Consider the following 17526-nt stretch of genomic DNA (forward strand, 5'->3'; position numbering starts at 1 on the left):
ATTCCTTTAAATATTCATAATCTGGATAGAAAACAATAAAGTCACTCACGTTTTATCATTTTTCTTTCCCTTTGATGTTTGCTATCATATCACAGAGGAATTTTGCCCAGGGTTTGAAAGAAGGTCAGACACAGCTGAAAGCCACCCTAGAAATTGATTGTGGCCTAGAAATTGACTGTTTGTGGGGCCTCCTATTAATACTGTTCTATTTATGTAGTGTCGACATCAGTCTTGGGTTCTCTTAGGATTTTGAACTTAAATAGTTTCTTGTAGTTGATTTTGGTCCAACCCAACATTTCTCTGAAGATGTTGAGAATTCTTGTCTCTGCTGTGCTTGTAATCCAAATGAAGGCAAGCCAAGAACAAAGAAAGTAAAACATCCGGGACCCGGGAGATCCTGCAACCCAAGAGTCATTTCACAGCACTCCCATTCTGCTCAGATACAGCCAGGTAATAAATTATGCCAACACATGAGGCATTCAGAGGGGCCCAGCGGTTCAGAATGACAGTCAACCCTTGCTAGAGTATGTTTTAATATAAAAACTTAATAGATATAATTTAATAGCAATTTTCTTTGGGAGTAAATTGGTCTCTGAATCATACTCAAAGAACATAAAAAGAAAAATGACTAATAATTCAGCACCAAATGAAGGCCTGTGGTTACCTAAGAGGTACCGGTGTGCATACAGCAATTTCTTCTTTTTCTAGATGAATACGCAAGTCAGGTCCACAAGATGAATGGAGGCGGTGCTGAGGCTTTCTTCCTGCTGTTACTCAAGATTTGCTGCTCAGAAAAAGAAATGAGTGGCATCTCACCAATATGGAAATATTTCTAATAGAATATAAAAATCTGTTAAGCAATTTTCCAGTACATTAGGCTGAAATTGCTTAAGATGGGTATATCTTTCTGTAGCAATCAAACATGACATAAATTGCAGTCTTACAATGCCCCTATGTGGAAAGTGCTAGTACAATTTGGCCTGCTGTTTTATTTATTTATTTATTTATTTATTTATTTTTTAAAGATTTTATTTATTTATTTGACAGAGAGAGATCACAAGTAGACAGAGAGGCAGGCAGAGAGAAAGAGGAGGAAGCAGGCTCCCTGCCGAGCAGAGAGCCCGATGTGGGACTCGATCCCAGGACCCTGAGATCATGACCTGAGCCGAAGGCAGCGGCCTAACCCACTGAGCCACCCAGGCGCCCTGGCCTGCTGTTTTAGTCGGTACTTTCATACTCACTTCCACCTGTGACCTCGTACCGTCAGGGCCGCCTCTCAGTGGTCCCGGAGAGAATTTCCTAATTTGAGGGTCACCCCTGCTTTCATCAGAAGAACCACGTTGTTTTTGGCATCTCCCACAGGGCTCAGCGTGAAAACCACCACCAGGCAGTTTCCCTTAGAGCCAGCTTTCACAAAGCATGAGTGGCTTGAGCATCTCTGAGTAAAAATAAGAAGTCACCATTGACAGAGAAGTATCCCTTCTTGCCTACTTCTCTAGTCCAACCTTGTACTGATTTACGGAGATCAAAGGAGACCAGGGCATTCAGGGACCATTTTAAAAATGAAAACGGCCATATTGAGAAGCTACTTTTGAATTACACAGTATCAGGAACCAGCCAGGCCTGACATTCCCCTTTTCCCCACCAAACTTGGCCTATACATAACCTTTCACCTTTAGAATAACCCTTTTGATGATTCTGCTCTAAAGACAAGTTATCACTGAAGGTCAACTGAGAAAAAGGGTAGGTGATGGTTACGGGAGCCATCAAGTAATAGTATATAGGAAAATGCTGCACTGTAGCAGGAAGTGAGATCTAGCACATTTGGAATATAAAGAGAATTCTATAGAATCGTGGTTCCAAATACTGTAATGCCACATGACGCAATACTATTACAGAAGCTGCCAGTGCTGCCAGTAATGGGAACGTTATGAGACCCACAGGGAGATGGAGCAAAGAAATGCTTTGGCACCAGAAAGGTCCCCATTTGCATCCCTGCTCTACCACATACTGGCTGTACAGCCTTGGGCAAGTCACACAGCATCAGTCTGTTTCCTTGCCTATAAAATGGGACATTAAGTTTAATTCACAAAGTTTTCAGAGACTAGAGTTAATGTAGAAAACTGGCTCAGTGGGACGCCTGGCTGGCTCAGTTGATGGAGCCTGTGGCTCTTGATCTCGGGGTTTTAAGTTTGAGCCCCATGTTGGGTGTAGAGATTACTTAAAAATAAAATCTTAGGGTCACTTAGGGTGACTCAGTTGGTTAAGTGTCTGACACTTGGTTTTAGCTTCGGTTCAGATCATGATCTCAGGATTAGGAGATCGAGCCCTGTGTCAGGCTCTGTGCTCAGTGTGCAGCCTTTTTGAGATTCTCTCTTCCTCTGCCCCCCCTCTACTCACGCTTTCTAAAAATCTTAAAAGAAAAGAAAAGAAAAGGGGGGATGGGGGCACCTGGGTGGCTCAGTCGTTAAGTGCCTGCCTTCGACTCAGGTCATGATCCCAGCATCCTGGGATGGAGCCCCACAAGCCCCACATTGGGCTCCCTACTTGGCAGGAAGCCTGCTTTTCCCCTCCCACTCCCCCTGCTGTGGTCCCTCTCTTGCTGTGACTGTCAAATAAATAAATAAAATCTTTTAAAAAAGGGAGGGAGGTAGAAACTTGAAGAAAAAATGGTAGCTACTACCATTATTAACGATCATATCATACTCCATTTATGGACCTAGTTCTCAAGAGTGCTACTAGAGCCAGAGAATGAGTCCTACGGGAACAGACAGTCATGGCTTGGAGTCTGTATTTTGTGCTTCAAGTTTTCATTCCTTTCCCCAACACTGTAACAGTTTTAGCTTGTGTAGCCTTCCCCTATGAATAAGTCTTCCTGTGCATCTGAGCCGCACAGCTGCCCATTCTGAAACTCATGAGAACGGCATCCTTTTTCTCACATTGATTTTAGTATTTTCATCTCACCATCACCAACTAGAATATGGTACAATAGTCAACAGTTTAAAAATACCATTTATACACATCATTGCCCTCTAGTGCCTAGAGTGATTTTTTCCTGGTAATCTGCTTAATTTATCCCCTTGACGTAAAAATTAAAAAAAAGAAAAAAAAATCTAGTTAGTGACTCACCAGGTGGAAAAACCTTTTCCCAGGAAATGGAGGTTGATCTCACCAATGACTCTTGCTCTATCTTCCTGATCAAAGCATCTAGCTGTAATCAGAACCACCATCTAAAGTCACAGAGCAGGGCACCCGGGTGGCTCAGTGGGTCTGGCCTCTGCCTTCAGCTTGGTCATGATCTCAGGGTTCTGGGATCGAGTCCTGCATCGGGCTCTCTGCTCCATGGGGAGCCTGCTTCCCCTCTCTCTCTGCCTGCTTGTGATCTCTGTCAAATAAATAAATAAAATCTTTAAAAAAAAATAAAGTCACAGAGATTTGGATGTTCTGTTATAGATTATCTTTTTTTCAAGCAGAGAGCCTGATGCGGGGCTTGATGCCAGGACCCTGGGATCATGACCTGAGCCGAAAGCAGAGGCTTAACCCACTGAGCCACCCAGGTGCCCCTGTTATAGATTATCTTGAAAGTGTTGGTTGCGTTGGGATGACCACTCAGTACGAACACATTAGACGCATTTCCTCTTCGGTGTCCAACTTTTTCTTAATACTGATTAAATTTTCAATATCCCTCAGTTCTTAAGAACTTGGCCTCCACAGCATTCCTTATACTTTTTATTTATAATATCTTTACAATAAACATGTATTATTTATACAGGGGAGAATCCACAGTGTTTTCAAGGGAGGGAGAAAATAATCTGGATTACTAAAATAGAAATTTTGCATTCCAACTCTATTCCAGGTTTAGACTGATTAACATCTTGAAAAATGAGTCTGTCACCTGTTTAATTGTGGGCTAGTTTGCTCTAAACTTGGGAAAACGTCTAACCTCATTCACGGGGAGAATGGATGAGCGGCTGGACTTTGTGCTTAGCTATTTGTACCTAGCATCTCCATCGGTCCTGTGTGGTAGGTGTTGTCATCCCTGTTGTATAAGTGAGGTTGAGACAGTTTACATAAATGAGTCCAAACGTGCACATAAGCCCTTCTCTAATCACAGGGAAACCATCCAAAAGGCATATGTCACTGAAGATGGAACAAGGTGCCATTGTGGTGTAAATAGTAACAAATTACGACCAACTCTGACCCAGAAACTGCTGAAGGACAGGATCTAAGTACCCGGACTGGTAGAAGGTAGGTGCTCAGAGATGACCTGACTTCTGCTGCTGCCTTCAGTAATTAAATGCTAGCTATATTTAAAAAAAAAAAAATGCTAGTTATAAATTCAGTCAAAAACTTAGTCTCCACAGATAGAGGCAGGTTTGTTACTCAAATGCAAATCTAACTACATGTGAAATCCTAAAAGTAGAACCTTTGGCTAAATAACCTTCCTGGTATTTTTTCCATTTCAAAAACCTAGACAGACGATGAATATACTTAAGTCTATGAAGCATAACGCCAAACTGGACAGTGGACCTTGGAACGCCCCTCTACCTGCTCCCCTCCCCCAACACAGGCTTCTTGGTCTATAAGCCATCCCTCGGGGAAGAGCAGCAATCCCTTTTCCTCAAAGGCTCTAGAATAGTACCACTGGCACCTGAAAGTGCATCTTTAAACACAGTTCAGGACTGGGGAGCTTCTGGGACCATAACTTTAACCCAGCCTTCCATAACAGTCTTTTCACCTTCTGTTACAAAACACGACACGGCAATAACGGCAATGAATCGCTTCAGCCTTTTCACCTCTGCGGAGGCTAAAACAACTTCTCCAACATATAAAGGGGCTGGAAAGCTAATTTCCTGTGAAAGTAATACACAGCCTGGCCCTGGCATTTTAGTTCCCAGGAGAGCCGAAATAAGTCCATTGACCAAAACTCCATGTACAATTGTCTTTCCAAACTTGGTGTGTTTTGCAAAATCTTCATTTAAATGCAAAGGATTAACATCCCCCGTTAATTCTGAGAAGGCAGCCACGTCCCTCTGTGTGAAGACCCTGCTGAGTTCAGCCCGGTCTCCAACTCTGACGTGTGTCTGCTCAATGCGCTGCCGATTCACCACTGGTTGGCTCAGGCAGATTCTCCTCTGAACCCCAACCCACCACAGATAATGGCGGGAAATTACTGGGAACATCTTCAGCACTGTCAAATCCTAGCAATCGGAGCTTTAAAACGGCTTCAGTCTTCAGACAGCTTATTGTCACCAAAAGGTGCTTTTGAGAGCAGAGGAATGTTTCTGCAATTGAAAACTATTCAATCCAATACTAGTTCCCTACTATTACCAGATAAGGCAAGCAGAAATGGAGAAACCTGTAAGAGAAAGAAAAAAGTTAAGGAAATCTGGGGAGAAATTGCACTGCAACACAGGGCATGTGGAAACGTGCCTCGTTTCCTAGGGTACGTGAGGCTGACGCAGTGGCATCTCAAAGAGCACACTTAGAGGCAGCCTCAAATACATAAATCATCATCATAAGTTTACAAAGAGTCTTCTAATATTTTAGGCACTAGGTATTAAGCAACAAATGGAAAGTTAAGACTTTTCCACAAGAGTTCCAAGTTTCATCCCCAAACATCTCCCATACAATCTAAAATCTAAGTGCTTTCTCTCACACTTCCAGAAGCAATGTAGTCCGTATTCCTCCCCACTGCCCGCCGTGGAAAATTTTAATCCATACTAGATTTATGCAAGCAAAAAATGGGACATGTATTAAAAAAGCAGTTTGAGGGACGCCTGGGTGGCTCAGTTGGTTGGACGACTGCCTTCGGCTCAGGTCATGATCCCGGAGTCCTGGGATCGAGTCCCGCATCGGGCTCCCAGCTCTGCGGGGAGTCTGCTTCTCTCTCTGACCTTCTCCTCGCTCATGTTCTCTCTCTCACTGTCTCTGTCTCAAATAAATAAATAAAATCTTTAAAAAAAAAAAAAAAGCAGTTTGAGGGGTGCCCAGGTGGCTTAGTCAGTTGGGTGTCTGACTTTTGACTTTAGCTCAGGTCATGATCTTGGCGTCTTGGGACTGAGCTCTATGTTGGCCTCCTCGCTCAGCATGGAGTCTGCTTGAGATTCTTTCCCTCACCTCTCCCTTAGCATCCCCCCCCTCCATGGGCCCAGCACGCTGGGGCCCGAACTCTGCTTCGTTCTCTCTCAAAAATAAATCTTAAAAAAAAAAAGAAAAAGAAAAAGAAAAAGCTGTTTGACCCCTTCTCAGCCTTGTTTGGAATATGTGAAGGAAGCCTTTACCTGAATTACTCTGAAAGCGCATTTCTTGCCTTTATAGGATCCTAACAGAGTCAAAGAGCTCCACAACTTGACAAGACCACTGTAGAGAGATCAACAATGAATGCATAAGGATTTGTCTCTGCGATATCTCTCTAGTACTTTTGTGATGGGCCAGACAGCTAAATTAGTTCTAAAAAACCCTAATTTAAATGAGAAAACTTGAGTAGATGTGCTGCCAAAGAGAGCCCTAAATGAGAAAACTTTAAAAGTAAAAGCACAGTATCTCATAGGCAAAGAATAAAATAAACTGCAATTAGGAATGTTTCTAAAATACACATTTTTGAGTTTGCAACCATGGCTATCAATTGGGAAACACAACAGCTATAAGAAAATCATGAGTTTTGTTCTTTATGTCTAAGCTCCTAGGGGATAAGTGTTCATATCCATCCCAGTTTAAAATTCCAAAAACTACTCAGAGTTCATATGACAAGCCTCTTCTTAGAGAAGAGTATTTTTGCTCTATTTCTCCATCCATGTTTCTCCTCTATTATACTACAAAGGTGCCTCTGTCTGTCATACCTGCTACATATCCTCAAGATGGCTGACAGGGTCTTCTCTTCGTAGGTTAGGACGTCCAAGGGTAACGCTGCATCAACCTAAGTATGGAAAAATACTATTAGCAGACTATTATTGTTGCTATTTATTATTAATATTTTTAAAATTTTATTTATTTATTTGACAGAGAGAGGGAACATAAGCAGGGCGGAGTGGGAGAGGGAGAAGCAGGCTTCCCACTGAGCAAGGAGCCTGATGTGGGGATCGATCCCAGGACCCTGGGATTATGACCCAAGCTGAAGACAGAAGCTTAACAACTGAGCCATCTAGGCTCCCCTCGAAATTTATTTTTTTAAGGTAATCTCTACCCAATGTGGGGCCTGAACTCACTCACAACCGCGAGATCAAGAGTTGTATGCTCCAGTGATTGAGGTAGCAAGGTACCTTCTCCCATCACTGAGTTCTTTTTTTTTTTTTTTTAAAGATTTTATTTATTTATTTGGAGGGCAGCAGAGTGGCTTAGTCATTAAATGTCTGCCTTCGGCTCAGGTCATGATCCCAGGTTCCTGGGATTGAGTCCCACGTTGGGCTCTCTGCTTGGTGGGAACCCCACTTGCTTCTCCCTCTTCCACTCCCCCTGTTTGTGTTCCCTCTCTCGATATCTCTCTCTCTGTCAAATAAATAAATAAAATCTTTAAAAAAAAATTATATTTATTTGAGAGCAAGCTAGAGAGAGAGAGAAAGAGCAAATATAAGCAGGAGCAGAGGGAGCAGACTCCCTGCTGAACAGCGAGCCTAACACAGGGCTCCATCCCTGGATTCTGGGATCACAATCCAAGTCGAAGGCAGATGCTTAACAGACTGAGCTACCCAGGAGCCCCCATCATCACTAGTGTTAAAGTCTTATAATTAATCCTGTCAACTGCTATTTTCCTCTAAAAAAGCAATATTTTATTTGGTGGTGCTGGAGTATTGGGACTGCTTATTTACAATTATCCCTGTCTGGAATGTTCTTCCTGTAACTCTTCCTGACTCTTTACCCTTCAAAAGTCTTCGTTTAAATCGTTCCATCCCTGGGGGCACCTGGATGGCTCAGTTAGTTGAGCAGGAGACTTTCGATCTCAGGGTTAAAAAAGAAAAAGTTCCATCCCTGATCCCCAGGATTAAGCTCAACTGCCTGCTAGGTTGTTTCACATACAGAAACCATCTACTTCCTCTCTCATAACATTCTTCATTCTGGAACCGGGTATTACACCTGATAAAAGGTGCACACTTTTCTCTTAAACTTTTTATTTTGAAAAATTGGAGTCACAAGGTACAATGTATTTTAAAGGAAGGTTCTATGCATCCCCGGTAATACAGTATCAAACCCAAAAACCTAAAATTGATAAACCAGTTTATTCAGATTTTGACAGTCATACACGCATTCATATTTGTCTGTGCGTGTGTGTGTGCATACTTCTCTGCAATCTTCCTACACAGAGCGTTTCATGCAACTACTATCATAACCACCAAGATGGTATCTCATCTGGGAGATACCATCACCAGAATTAGATCATCACCACACAGCTGCTCTCCTACGTCGTTTTAGTCACACCCACTCCTCCCCCCAACCCCTAACCACGTATCTTTCTCCAGTTTATATACTTACTTACTTCAGGAGCATGATACAAATGGGATCACTCAGAATGTTACCTTTTGGGATTAGCTTTTTCACTTAGCATAATTCTCTGGAGATTCAGTTAAGTTTTTATGTGTATCTACAGTTTGTTCCTTTTTATTACTGATTATATTCTACGGTATGAATATATCATGAACGTTTAACCACTCATGGAAGGACATCTGGCTTATTTCTGCTTTGGGGCTCCTACAAATAAAGCTACGATGAACACTCACATAAAAGTTTTGTGTGAACATTCAGTTTTCACTTCTCTAGGACAAATGCCTAGGTGTATAACTGCTGGGTAGTAGAGCATATGCATGTTTAGTTGTTTTTAGAAACTGTCAAATGGTATTCTGAAGTGTCTATGCCATTCTGCATTCCCATTAGCAATGAAGGAGTGACCCAGTTTCTCTACATCCTCACCAGCATTTAGTATTATCACCATTTTTTAAAATTTTATTTTCAGTTGCTCTGTTAGGTGTGTAGTGATAGCTCGCTGTGTTTTTATTTTTTATTTACTTTTTAATTTTTTTATTTTTAATTTTTTTTTAATTTTTATTATTTTTTTATTTACTTTTTAAAAAAAAAGATTTTATTTATTTATTTGACAGAGAGATCATAAGTAGGCATAGAGGCAGGCAGAGAGAGGAGGAACCAGGCTCCCTGCCTGACGGGCCCCAGGATCCTGAGATCATGACCTGAGCTAAAGGCAGAGGCTTAACCCACTGAGCCACCCAGGCACCCCTATTTACTTGTTTTTTTAAAGATTTTATTGTTGGGCGCCTGGGTGGCTCAGTGGGTTAAGCCGCTGCCTTCGGCTCAGGTCATGATCTCAGGGTCCTGGGATCGAGTCCCACATCGGGCTCTCTGCTCAGCGGGGAGCCTGCTTCCCTTCCTTCTCTCTCTGCCTGCTGTGATCTCTCTCTGTCAAATAAATAAATAAAATCTTAAAAAAAAAAAAAGATTTTATTGTTAAGTAATCCTGACACCCAACATGGGGCTCAAATGCACAACCAAGAGTCAAGAGATCAAGAGTCTCATGCTCCTTCAACTGAGCCAGCCAGGTGCCCCACCCCCATTTTGTTTTCTGGGGCTTTTTTTGAGCTTATTGTGTTGTTGTTTTTTAAATTTTTATTTATTTATTTGAGAGAGAGAGACAGTGAGAGAGAGCACGAGAAAGCAGGTCAGAGGGAGAAGCAGACTCCCCCTGGAGCAGGGAGCCCGATGCAGAACTCGATCCTGGGACTCCAGGATCATGACCTGAGCTGAAGGCAGTTGTTTAAGCAACTGAGCCACTCAGACACCCTGAGCTTATTGTGTTTTTAAGGTGTGTTTCCCTAATGGCTAATAATGCTGAATATCTTTTCATTCATGTGTTTCTCTGTCCACAGTACATCTTTTTTTCTAAAATGTCTATTTGTATCTTTTACACACTTTCAAGTTGAAATGTTTGGTTTTCTTTACTATGGAGCTTTTAGAGTTTGTTTTATTTTTATTTTTTGAAAGATTTTTCATTTATTTTTGAGACAGAGAGAGAACAAGCATGCATGGGGGGGAGGAGAAGGAGAAGCAGACTCCCTGCCGAGAAGGAAGCCCAATTCCGGGCTCAATCCCAGAACCCTGGCATCGTGACCTGAGCCCAAGGCAGACGCTTAACTGACTGAGCCACCCAGGCGCCTAAGAGTTCTTTTTACATTTTATTTTACTTTTTAAAAAAAGATTTTATTTATTTATTTGACAGATGGAGATCACAGAGAAGGAGGCAGAGAGAGAGGAGGAAGCAGGCTCCCTGCTGAGCAGAGAGCCCGATGCGGGGCTCGATTCCAGGACCCTGGGATCATGACCTGAGCTGAAGGCAGAGGCTTTAACCCACTGAGCCACCCAGGCGCCCCTCTTTTTTACATTTTAGATATGTGGTTTACAATTAGTCTCCCCCAGTCTATAATTTGTCTTTTCATCCTCTTAACTGAGTCTGCTGTGGAGTAAATGTTTTTAATTTTAATGAGATGCTTACCAGATTTTGATTTGATAAAATATATGAACCAGGAAATAATTTCCTAAATCATCTTTGTTCTCTCTCAAAAATTCTGCTTATTTTCAAGTAAATGCTAACATGGGACTACTCAGTGCGCTGGTCTATGATAAAATAAGAGGCTGTAACACAATGTAAATCAAAAATATCACTAAGTACATTGTTTAGTTCAGCTCAGTTTTTTTTTTGTTTGTTTATTTATTTATTTATTTATTTATTTATTTTTAGTAATCTCTACACCAGTGTGGGGCTCTAACTCATGATTCTAAGATCAAGCATTGCAAGCTCTTCTGGTAGCTCACCTCAAGGTTTGCTTACAGAGACTTTCTCAGTAAGGAAGGAGTGTGCTGATTTTGGTGTGAATCACAAATTTTCACAATGGGCAAAAAAACTGCACAGGGTGCCTGGGTGGCTCAGGCAGTTATGTGTCTGACTCTTGATTTTAGGTCGGACTGTGATCTAGGGTCCTGAGCTGAGCCCTGGTTGGACTCTGTGCTCAATGTGGTGTCTGCTTGGGGTTCTCTTTCCCTCTCCCGCTGCCGCTCCCCCTGCTCACATACACCCTCTTTAAATAAATAAAATCTTAAAAAACAAAACAAAACAAAACAAAACCCAAAAAACTATTTGCAGGTTGTCAGTCTGGGCCACAGTGTGTGTAGCACGGCACTAAAACATTTGTCTAACACATTCCTTGTCAAATACACAAAGGCATATTAGAAAAGACCTACCCAAAACTCATCATTTCTGAAAGTCTGCTTCTGCAGTGTCAAGTATGTTTCTAAAGTTTTAAAATAAGCATTTGGAAAAGCACTGTTTCGGTATTTCTTACAAAAATCTTGGGAATGTTCAATCTACCAAGTGATTCATACCTCCCCAAAGAGGTCCTTCAAGGCTGAAATAAGCAGCTGTTTGAACTGTGCAGCATTCAGTCCAACCCCACGATCCTGAAATTCTCTACAAAAACATTAAAAAGAAAAAAATGTATTAAATTCCATACTATCCAGATTCATAAAAATGTCATTACAAATAGAACTAAAGAGACTGAACTTACAGGGAGACTTTCATATAATGGTACTCAGAGGGATTTTTGTAAACTATTCTTTCATATGTGGTGGCTGGGGTTGGCATCTTTTCCAAAGCTGAACACATCTAGAAATTAAAGGCAAGAGAGCTACAAATTAGCAAGGTACAAGCTGTTTTTCACTCCCCACCCCCCATTTTTTAAATGAGAATTTTTTTTTAAGGTTTTATTTATTTATTTGACAGATATCACAAGTAGGCAGAGAAGCAGGCAGAGAGAGAGAGAGGAGAAAACAGGCTCCCCACTGAGCAGAGAGCCTGATGCGGGACTCAATCCCAGGACCCTGGGATCATGACCTGAGCCAAAGGCAGAGGCTTTAACCCACTGAGCCACCCAGGCTTCCCTTAAATGAGAATTTAACCCATTTTTATTTTTTTAAATTTTAAAAAAAATTTTAAATTTTTAAAAAGATTTTATTTATTTATTTGACAGAGATCACAAATAGGCAGAGAGGCAGGCGTTGGCAGGAGGGTGGGGGGGAAGCAGGCTCCCTGCTGAGCAAAGAGCTTGATTCAGGGCTTAATCCCAGGACCCTGAGATAATGACCTGAGCTGAAGGCAGAGATTTAACCCACTGAGCCACCTAGGTGCCCCTTGATTTCTTTTCTTTTTTTTTTTTTTTTTAATAATTTTTTTATTTATTTATCAGAGAGGGGCGGGGGAGAGAGCAAGCACAGGCAGACAGAATGGCAGGCAGAGGCAGAGGGAGAAGCAGGCTCCCTGCTGAGCAAGGAGCCCGATGTGGGACTCGATCCCAGGACGCTGGGATCATGACCTGAGCCGAAGGCAGCTGTTTAACCAACTGAGCCACCAAGGCGTCCCTTGATTTCTTTTTTTAAAGTAAGTTCTACACCCAGTGTGTGGCTTGAACTCACAACCCTGAGATCAAGAGTTGCATGCTCTACCAACTAAGCCAGAGAGGCATCCCAGACCCATTTGATTTTTTTTCAAGCTTATTATTTATCTAAGTAATCTCTACATCCAAAGTGAGGCTTGAACTCATGACCCTGAGTTCAAGTCACATGCTCCTCTGACTGAACGACCCAGGCACCCCTTGCCTTTCTTTTTTTCTTTCTCCCTTTCTTTCTTCTTCTTCTTCTTTTTTTTTTTTTAAACCCATTTGATTTTTAAAAGAACTCCTAGTATAGTAATTCATTTATTTCTGGTTAAACCAAATTTACCCATAAAGACGCAAAGATTTTCGACATGCCACATTGCTGTACTCTCAAATCCTAATAATATAATCCCAATGGACACTTTTTCTTACTAAGTACCTAGCTCTGGGCTAAAAGCCCCACATGCCTTAAGTCATAAGTTTTCAAAATGATCCCATGAGGAAAAGCTATTATTATTCCCACTTTCCCCCCAATCCATTTTTGAGAAGAGGACACTGAGGCTTGGCAAAGAGAGGTAACGCTTGCCCAAGGACACACAGATTCCAAACACTCCTGAGTCCCTCAAGACCACTCTGGTTCAATGCTTCCTAATTAAAAAACAAACAAACAAAAAAAACGACACCTGGGTGGCTCAGTCAGTTATGCATCTGCCTTCTGCTCAGGTCATGATCCCGGGGTCCTGACATCCTGAGCATCGGGCTCCTTGATCTGTGGGGAGCCTGCTTCTCCCTCTACATGCTGCTTCCCCTGCTTGTGCATCATCTCTAACCAATAAATAAAATCTTAAAAAAAAAAATAGCATACAGGAATAAAATGTAGGATCTTCTTGTTTGCCCTCAGTCAACACAGAACATGAAGAGGAGAATGAGAAGTGGTAGCTCTGCTGTTCCATCCCATGCTGGATCTGCCTCTTCTGTCTGAAGGTCAGGTGTATACAGAGCTATTTGGCAGCCCCTACCCCCCACAAAGGGCTGAGCTTAAAAAGCAAGGGGTTTGAGAAGAGGGATTCCTGGAATGGGCAATGAATATCATTTCTAATAGACCTGGATCCTTCAAGAATTCAGAACATGCTGGTCCCCTGGGGATAATCTGTCACTGGCTCCACTCCTACCTCACTCCCCCTCTGGATAGCCCCTATTCATCCTTTACATTTTAGCTTAAAGCTCACCTCTTCCAGGAACTTTACCTCCTCAAGAAAGCCATATTTTGGACACCTTATTCTACATTAGATTCACTTGTTTTGCAATCTCTTAATACTATTTGTTCAATATCTGGTTCCCCAATAAAGAAACCAGGGAACTGAGGGCCAACCAAAGAAAGGGACTTAGCCAAGGCCACATGGCTATAAACCAGCATTTATAAAACCTTTGCACCAGGCTCAGTTCCAACCACTCCTAGATGATATCCTCAGAGAAAAGAAGTTAGGGTCAAGGAGCTACATCCAAGCATCCACTTAGAAACATGAATAGTTACTGTGTCTGGCACAGAGTAGGTATTCAATAAAACTTACTGAATGTGATAAGTATTAGGCCTGTATGTTTGAGGATACTTTTGCTTTCAAGAAAGACTGCAGGGGCGCCTGGGTGGCTCAGCGGGTTAAGTTGCTGCCTTCCGCTCAGGTTATGAACTCGGAGTCCTGGGATAGAACCCCACATTGGGCTCTCTGCTCAGCAGGGAGCCTGCTTCCTCCTCTCTCTCTGCCTGCCTCTCTGCCTGCTTGTGATCTCTTTCAAATAAATAAATAAAATCTTTAAAGAAAAAAAAAAAAGAAAGAAAGAAAGACTGCAGAAATAACCACCTGATGATTTTTTCCCCAATCATTAGAGTTGTCCCTGACTAGAAGGGCAGAGAGAATAGAGCCCTCAATCACTTCATTCATTGTCTGGCACCCGAAGGGTGTTTTTTTTAAGAGTCACCCTCAGTCTTGATGGGAGTTGGCTGTCTGAGCTAGGGGAATGAGATTTGGCCTGAAGCTCAGGATGCCAATAACAATGAAGACTTTTCTGGAAATGGATGATAATGGTTCCATAACAGTGTTAACATACTTTGCATCAATGGGCTGTACCCTTAAAAATGGCCATTTTAAGTTATGTATATTTGACCAAAAAAGACTTAAGGAGCAAGTGTTTACTGAGCAGTGACCTCCACAAAGGCCTCAGCCTCAGCCTCAGAGGCAGTGACAGTATTGCCCTCTGCAGGCTGTCCCGAGATTAAGGGAGAGCATGCCTGGGTACCCTTCCTACAGCCAGGCTCACTGTAACAATGGAAGAACTTCCACAGCTCTTGCTATCATCATCTTTGAAGCCAGCCTTTGTAATGGCTGTAGGGATGCTCATTAAGTGACCTACAGTCATAGGTGTCCCTAATTCCACCTGCTGCCCACTCTCCCCCAACCTAGTCTCTACAGCAGTCAGACTGAGCCAGTTAAAACCTATTCGAGCCCTCGCCATTCCTCTGCTCAAAACCTAGCCATGGTTCCCGTTTTACTGAGAGTAAACCCAAAGGACTTACAGGCCCGGCAAGGCCTTACCTGAACTGTACCGCTGCCTCCTCCCCCAGCTCTGACCATGCTCCCTTGCTCACCGCCCTCCACCAGACTCCTAGCTCTTCCTCACACACCGTTTCCCTCCCGCCTCTGCGCCTCGCTCCCAGCTTTTCCGCACGCTGGGAACACTCCTCCTCCAGGCAACCAGATGGCTCGCTCCCTCGTTTCTTTCACGGCTTTGATCAACTCGCACCCCTCGATTTGGTCCGGTGGCTGTTCTAATACGGCAGCCCCTCCACGCCCCTGTTCTAGTTTTCCCCCACAGCACTTAACCACCTTCTGACACAACTACGTAATTCATTTATTCGCTCTGTACTTCCCTCCCCCACCCCAACAGACCGAGTTCTATCCTGTTCACGACTGTTTCGCAGATATCGAAAAGTGCATCACACACAGTATGCATCCAATATATAAGTTTTGGGCCAAATCAATCATATTAAAAGAAAAGGAAAAAAAAAGCTCAGTCCCCTACTGCTGGACACTTCAGTTGTTTTAAACTTTTTTTTTTTTTTTTAAACGACCATCCGCCATTTATTTGGCGCCCACCTGGCGCTGGGCGCATGCGGTCTGCACACGTGATTCCGCTCACTCCTCGCAGCCACCATCTGCTGCCGAGACCCTGTTGTACAGATACCCGGGGACGTGCGAGGCCGGAGCTCGCCAGCAGCCCACTGCGTCCTAGGCCGGAGCAGATAGGTATTTCAGATGGTCGTGCGCCGGCCGCCGTAACTCTTCGCTTGCGCATGCGTACCTGTTGCGCACGGTCATGCGTCACGAGGGTGGGCGACTGAGCTCACTCCCGGCAAAAAGCCGCTCTTTCATGGGCTTCTGCTTACCTGCTTTCGATAAGATTAGTCTGGCGCCTCCCTGATTCCTGTTCACTGCAAGAATCCACCAAAGCTGGGAGCTCCTCTGCAGTGGCCAGAGCCCTGGGCCCAGGAAACTCCGGGGTTACTTACGTTTGGCTCCTGTCTGTTTCGCTCCCCGGAAGTGTAATGGCTAGGCGCGGATATGACGTCACCGCGCGGCGTCCTCCTTGGAACCTGGGCGTGAATCCTGCAGGAGCTCAGACTGGCCGAGCTCAGTGCCCCCTGGTGCCCGTTTCAGAGAAAACTCTGTGACCAAATGTGTGTATGGGGTACTGGACTCCGGACATATTTATTCGTCCCAGGAGCTCGCTTTCATGGTCATGCATTTTTCCATGCATTCATTCGCTCAGCTTTCTATGTAGCATCTCTTCTGCTGAGCATCTTCCATCAAGCACCCCAAGGACTGGAGCCACTCCTAATGTCCCTTGAGGCGCCCAGGCCATAGTAGGTTATCCATCTGGGTTGACATAAGCTCCAGATGGTCCTGTCTTCAGATGTAAGCTCGGTTTCATCTCTGCATTTATTCATGCTGACTCCCTATTAGTGCTGGTACTGGGAACCCAGCGGAGAACAAGAAGATATGGCCCTGTACTCGTGAAACTGATAGTGTTTGTAAATAATAATAATATAGTAATAACAACAACAACAATACTAATATTTATTTAGTATCTTCTTCGGGCCAGGCGTCATGAAAAAAAAAATTTCTTATGTTAAGTCGTGGAACTCACACAACCTTAAGGTAGCTATTACTGTGAATCGTCCCCATTTTACAATGGGAGGGACTGAGGTCTGAGAGACTGTTACTTGCCCAAGACCAGCCAGGTGTAAACAGTGAAGCAGGCGGTCTGACTTTAGATGGTGCTGTCCATACTGCCCCATACTACCATCAGTTGTGTGGCATGAGTCAAGGGTGTGTGGGGGAGAGGCACTGGGGCTGCTAAAACTTGAGTGTAAGCCCCATGAGCATGAAGCCTTGTCTGTGCTGGCTCACGGTTGCATTCCAGTGCCTGGCACTCAACACACAGCACACCGTTAGTGAATGCAGTAGTCCCTAGGTGGGTGTGCTGATTCTGCCTGGGTTGGAGGTAGAGGGTTGCCCGGCACAGGCACACATGAGCCTGAGTCAGCTGGGACCTTCTCTCTTGTGTCTTTTCTTTGTTTGTTTGTTTCTTTCCTTTTTTTTTTTTTTTAAGATTTTATTTATTTATTTGACAGACAGAGATCACAAGGAGGCAGAGAGGCAGGCAGAGAGAGGAAGGGAAGCAGGCTCCCTGCTGAGCAGAGAGCCCGATGTGGGCCTCGATCCCAGGACCCTGAGATCATGACCTGAGCCAAAGGCAGAGGCTTTAACCCAATGAGCCACCCAGGCGCCCCTCTTGTGTCTTTTCTTGAAGTTCCACTTTCTTCTGTATCATCCTGCAACCTGTGCTTGGCTACAGTCATGTTCTCTGGTTCTGTGGCTCTGCTTCCCTTCCTTCTTTCCTCAGAAGAGACAGGACTTGTTCGATATTGGGGGAGAGGTAGAGGAAATCAACACAGACCCCACAGACAGTGACATTTTCTTTCTTAAAAGAGGTTGGGTTTCAGAAACTGCCCAAACTCACTTCAAGTACATCCTCTGCC

General features: G+C 43.6%; 2 protein-coding genes across 4 annotated transcripts; both read right to left on the reverse strand.

Moving 5' to 3' along the window:
• Positions 1 to 3716: 3716 nt before the first annotated feature.
• HTD2 (hydroxyacyl-thioester dehydratase type 2) lies at positions 3717 to 5183 on the reverse strand. The gene has a single exon (XM_045078409.1). It carries the CDS (start codon positions 5181 to 5183, stop codon positions 4677 to 4679), a length of 507 nt encoding a protein of 168 aa, XP_044934344.1. The 3' UTR covers positions 3717 to 4676.
• A 40-nt stretch (positions 5184 to 5223) lies between these two features.
• On the reverse strand, positions 5224 to 16029 carry RPP14 (ribonuclease P/MRP subunit p14). Of its 3 annotated transcripts, none has more exons than XM_004738259.3 (6): positions 15994 to 16029; positions 11565 to 11662; positions 11383 to 11467; positions 6843 to 6919; positions 6285 to 6363; positions 5224 to 5359 (listed from the first exon to the last, which is right to left on the reverse strand). In XM_004738259.3, exons 2-6 carry the CDS (start codon positions 11660 to 11662, stop codon positions 5303 to 5305), a joined length of 396 nt encoding a protein of 131 aa, XP_004738316.1. In that variant the 5' UTR covers positions 15994 to 16029; the 3' UTR covers positions 5224 to 5302. The 3 variants fall into 3 exon arrangements, with proteins under 3 accessions (XP_004738316.1, XP_004738315.1, XP_004738314.1); XM_004738258.3 differs by having other exon boundaries at positions 15871 to 16009; XM_004738257.3 differs by lacking the exon at positions 15994 to 16029 and adding an exon at positions 15581 to 15842.
• Positions 16030 to 17526: the final 1497 nt, after the last annotated feature.

This window comes from Mustela putorius, unplaced genomic scaffold, assembly GCF_011764305.1.
Source record: "Mustela putorius furo isolate JIRA1106 unplaced genomic scaffold, ASM1176430v1.1 tig00000095_pilon_pilon_pilon, whole genome shotgun sequence".
In the NCBI taxonomy this organism is placed as follows: Eukaryota; Metazoa; Chordata; class Mammalia; order Carnivora; family Mustelidae; genus Mustela; species Mustela putorius.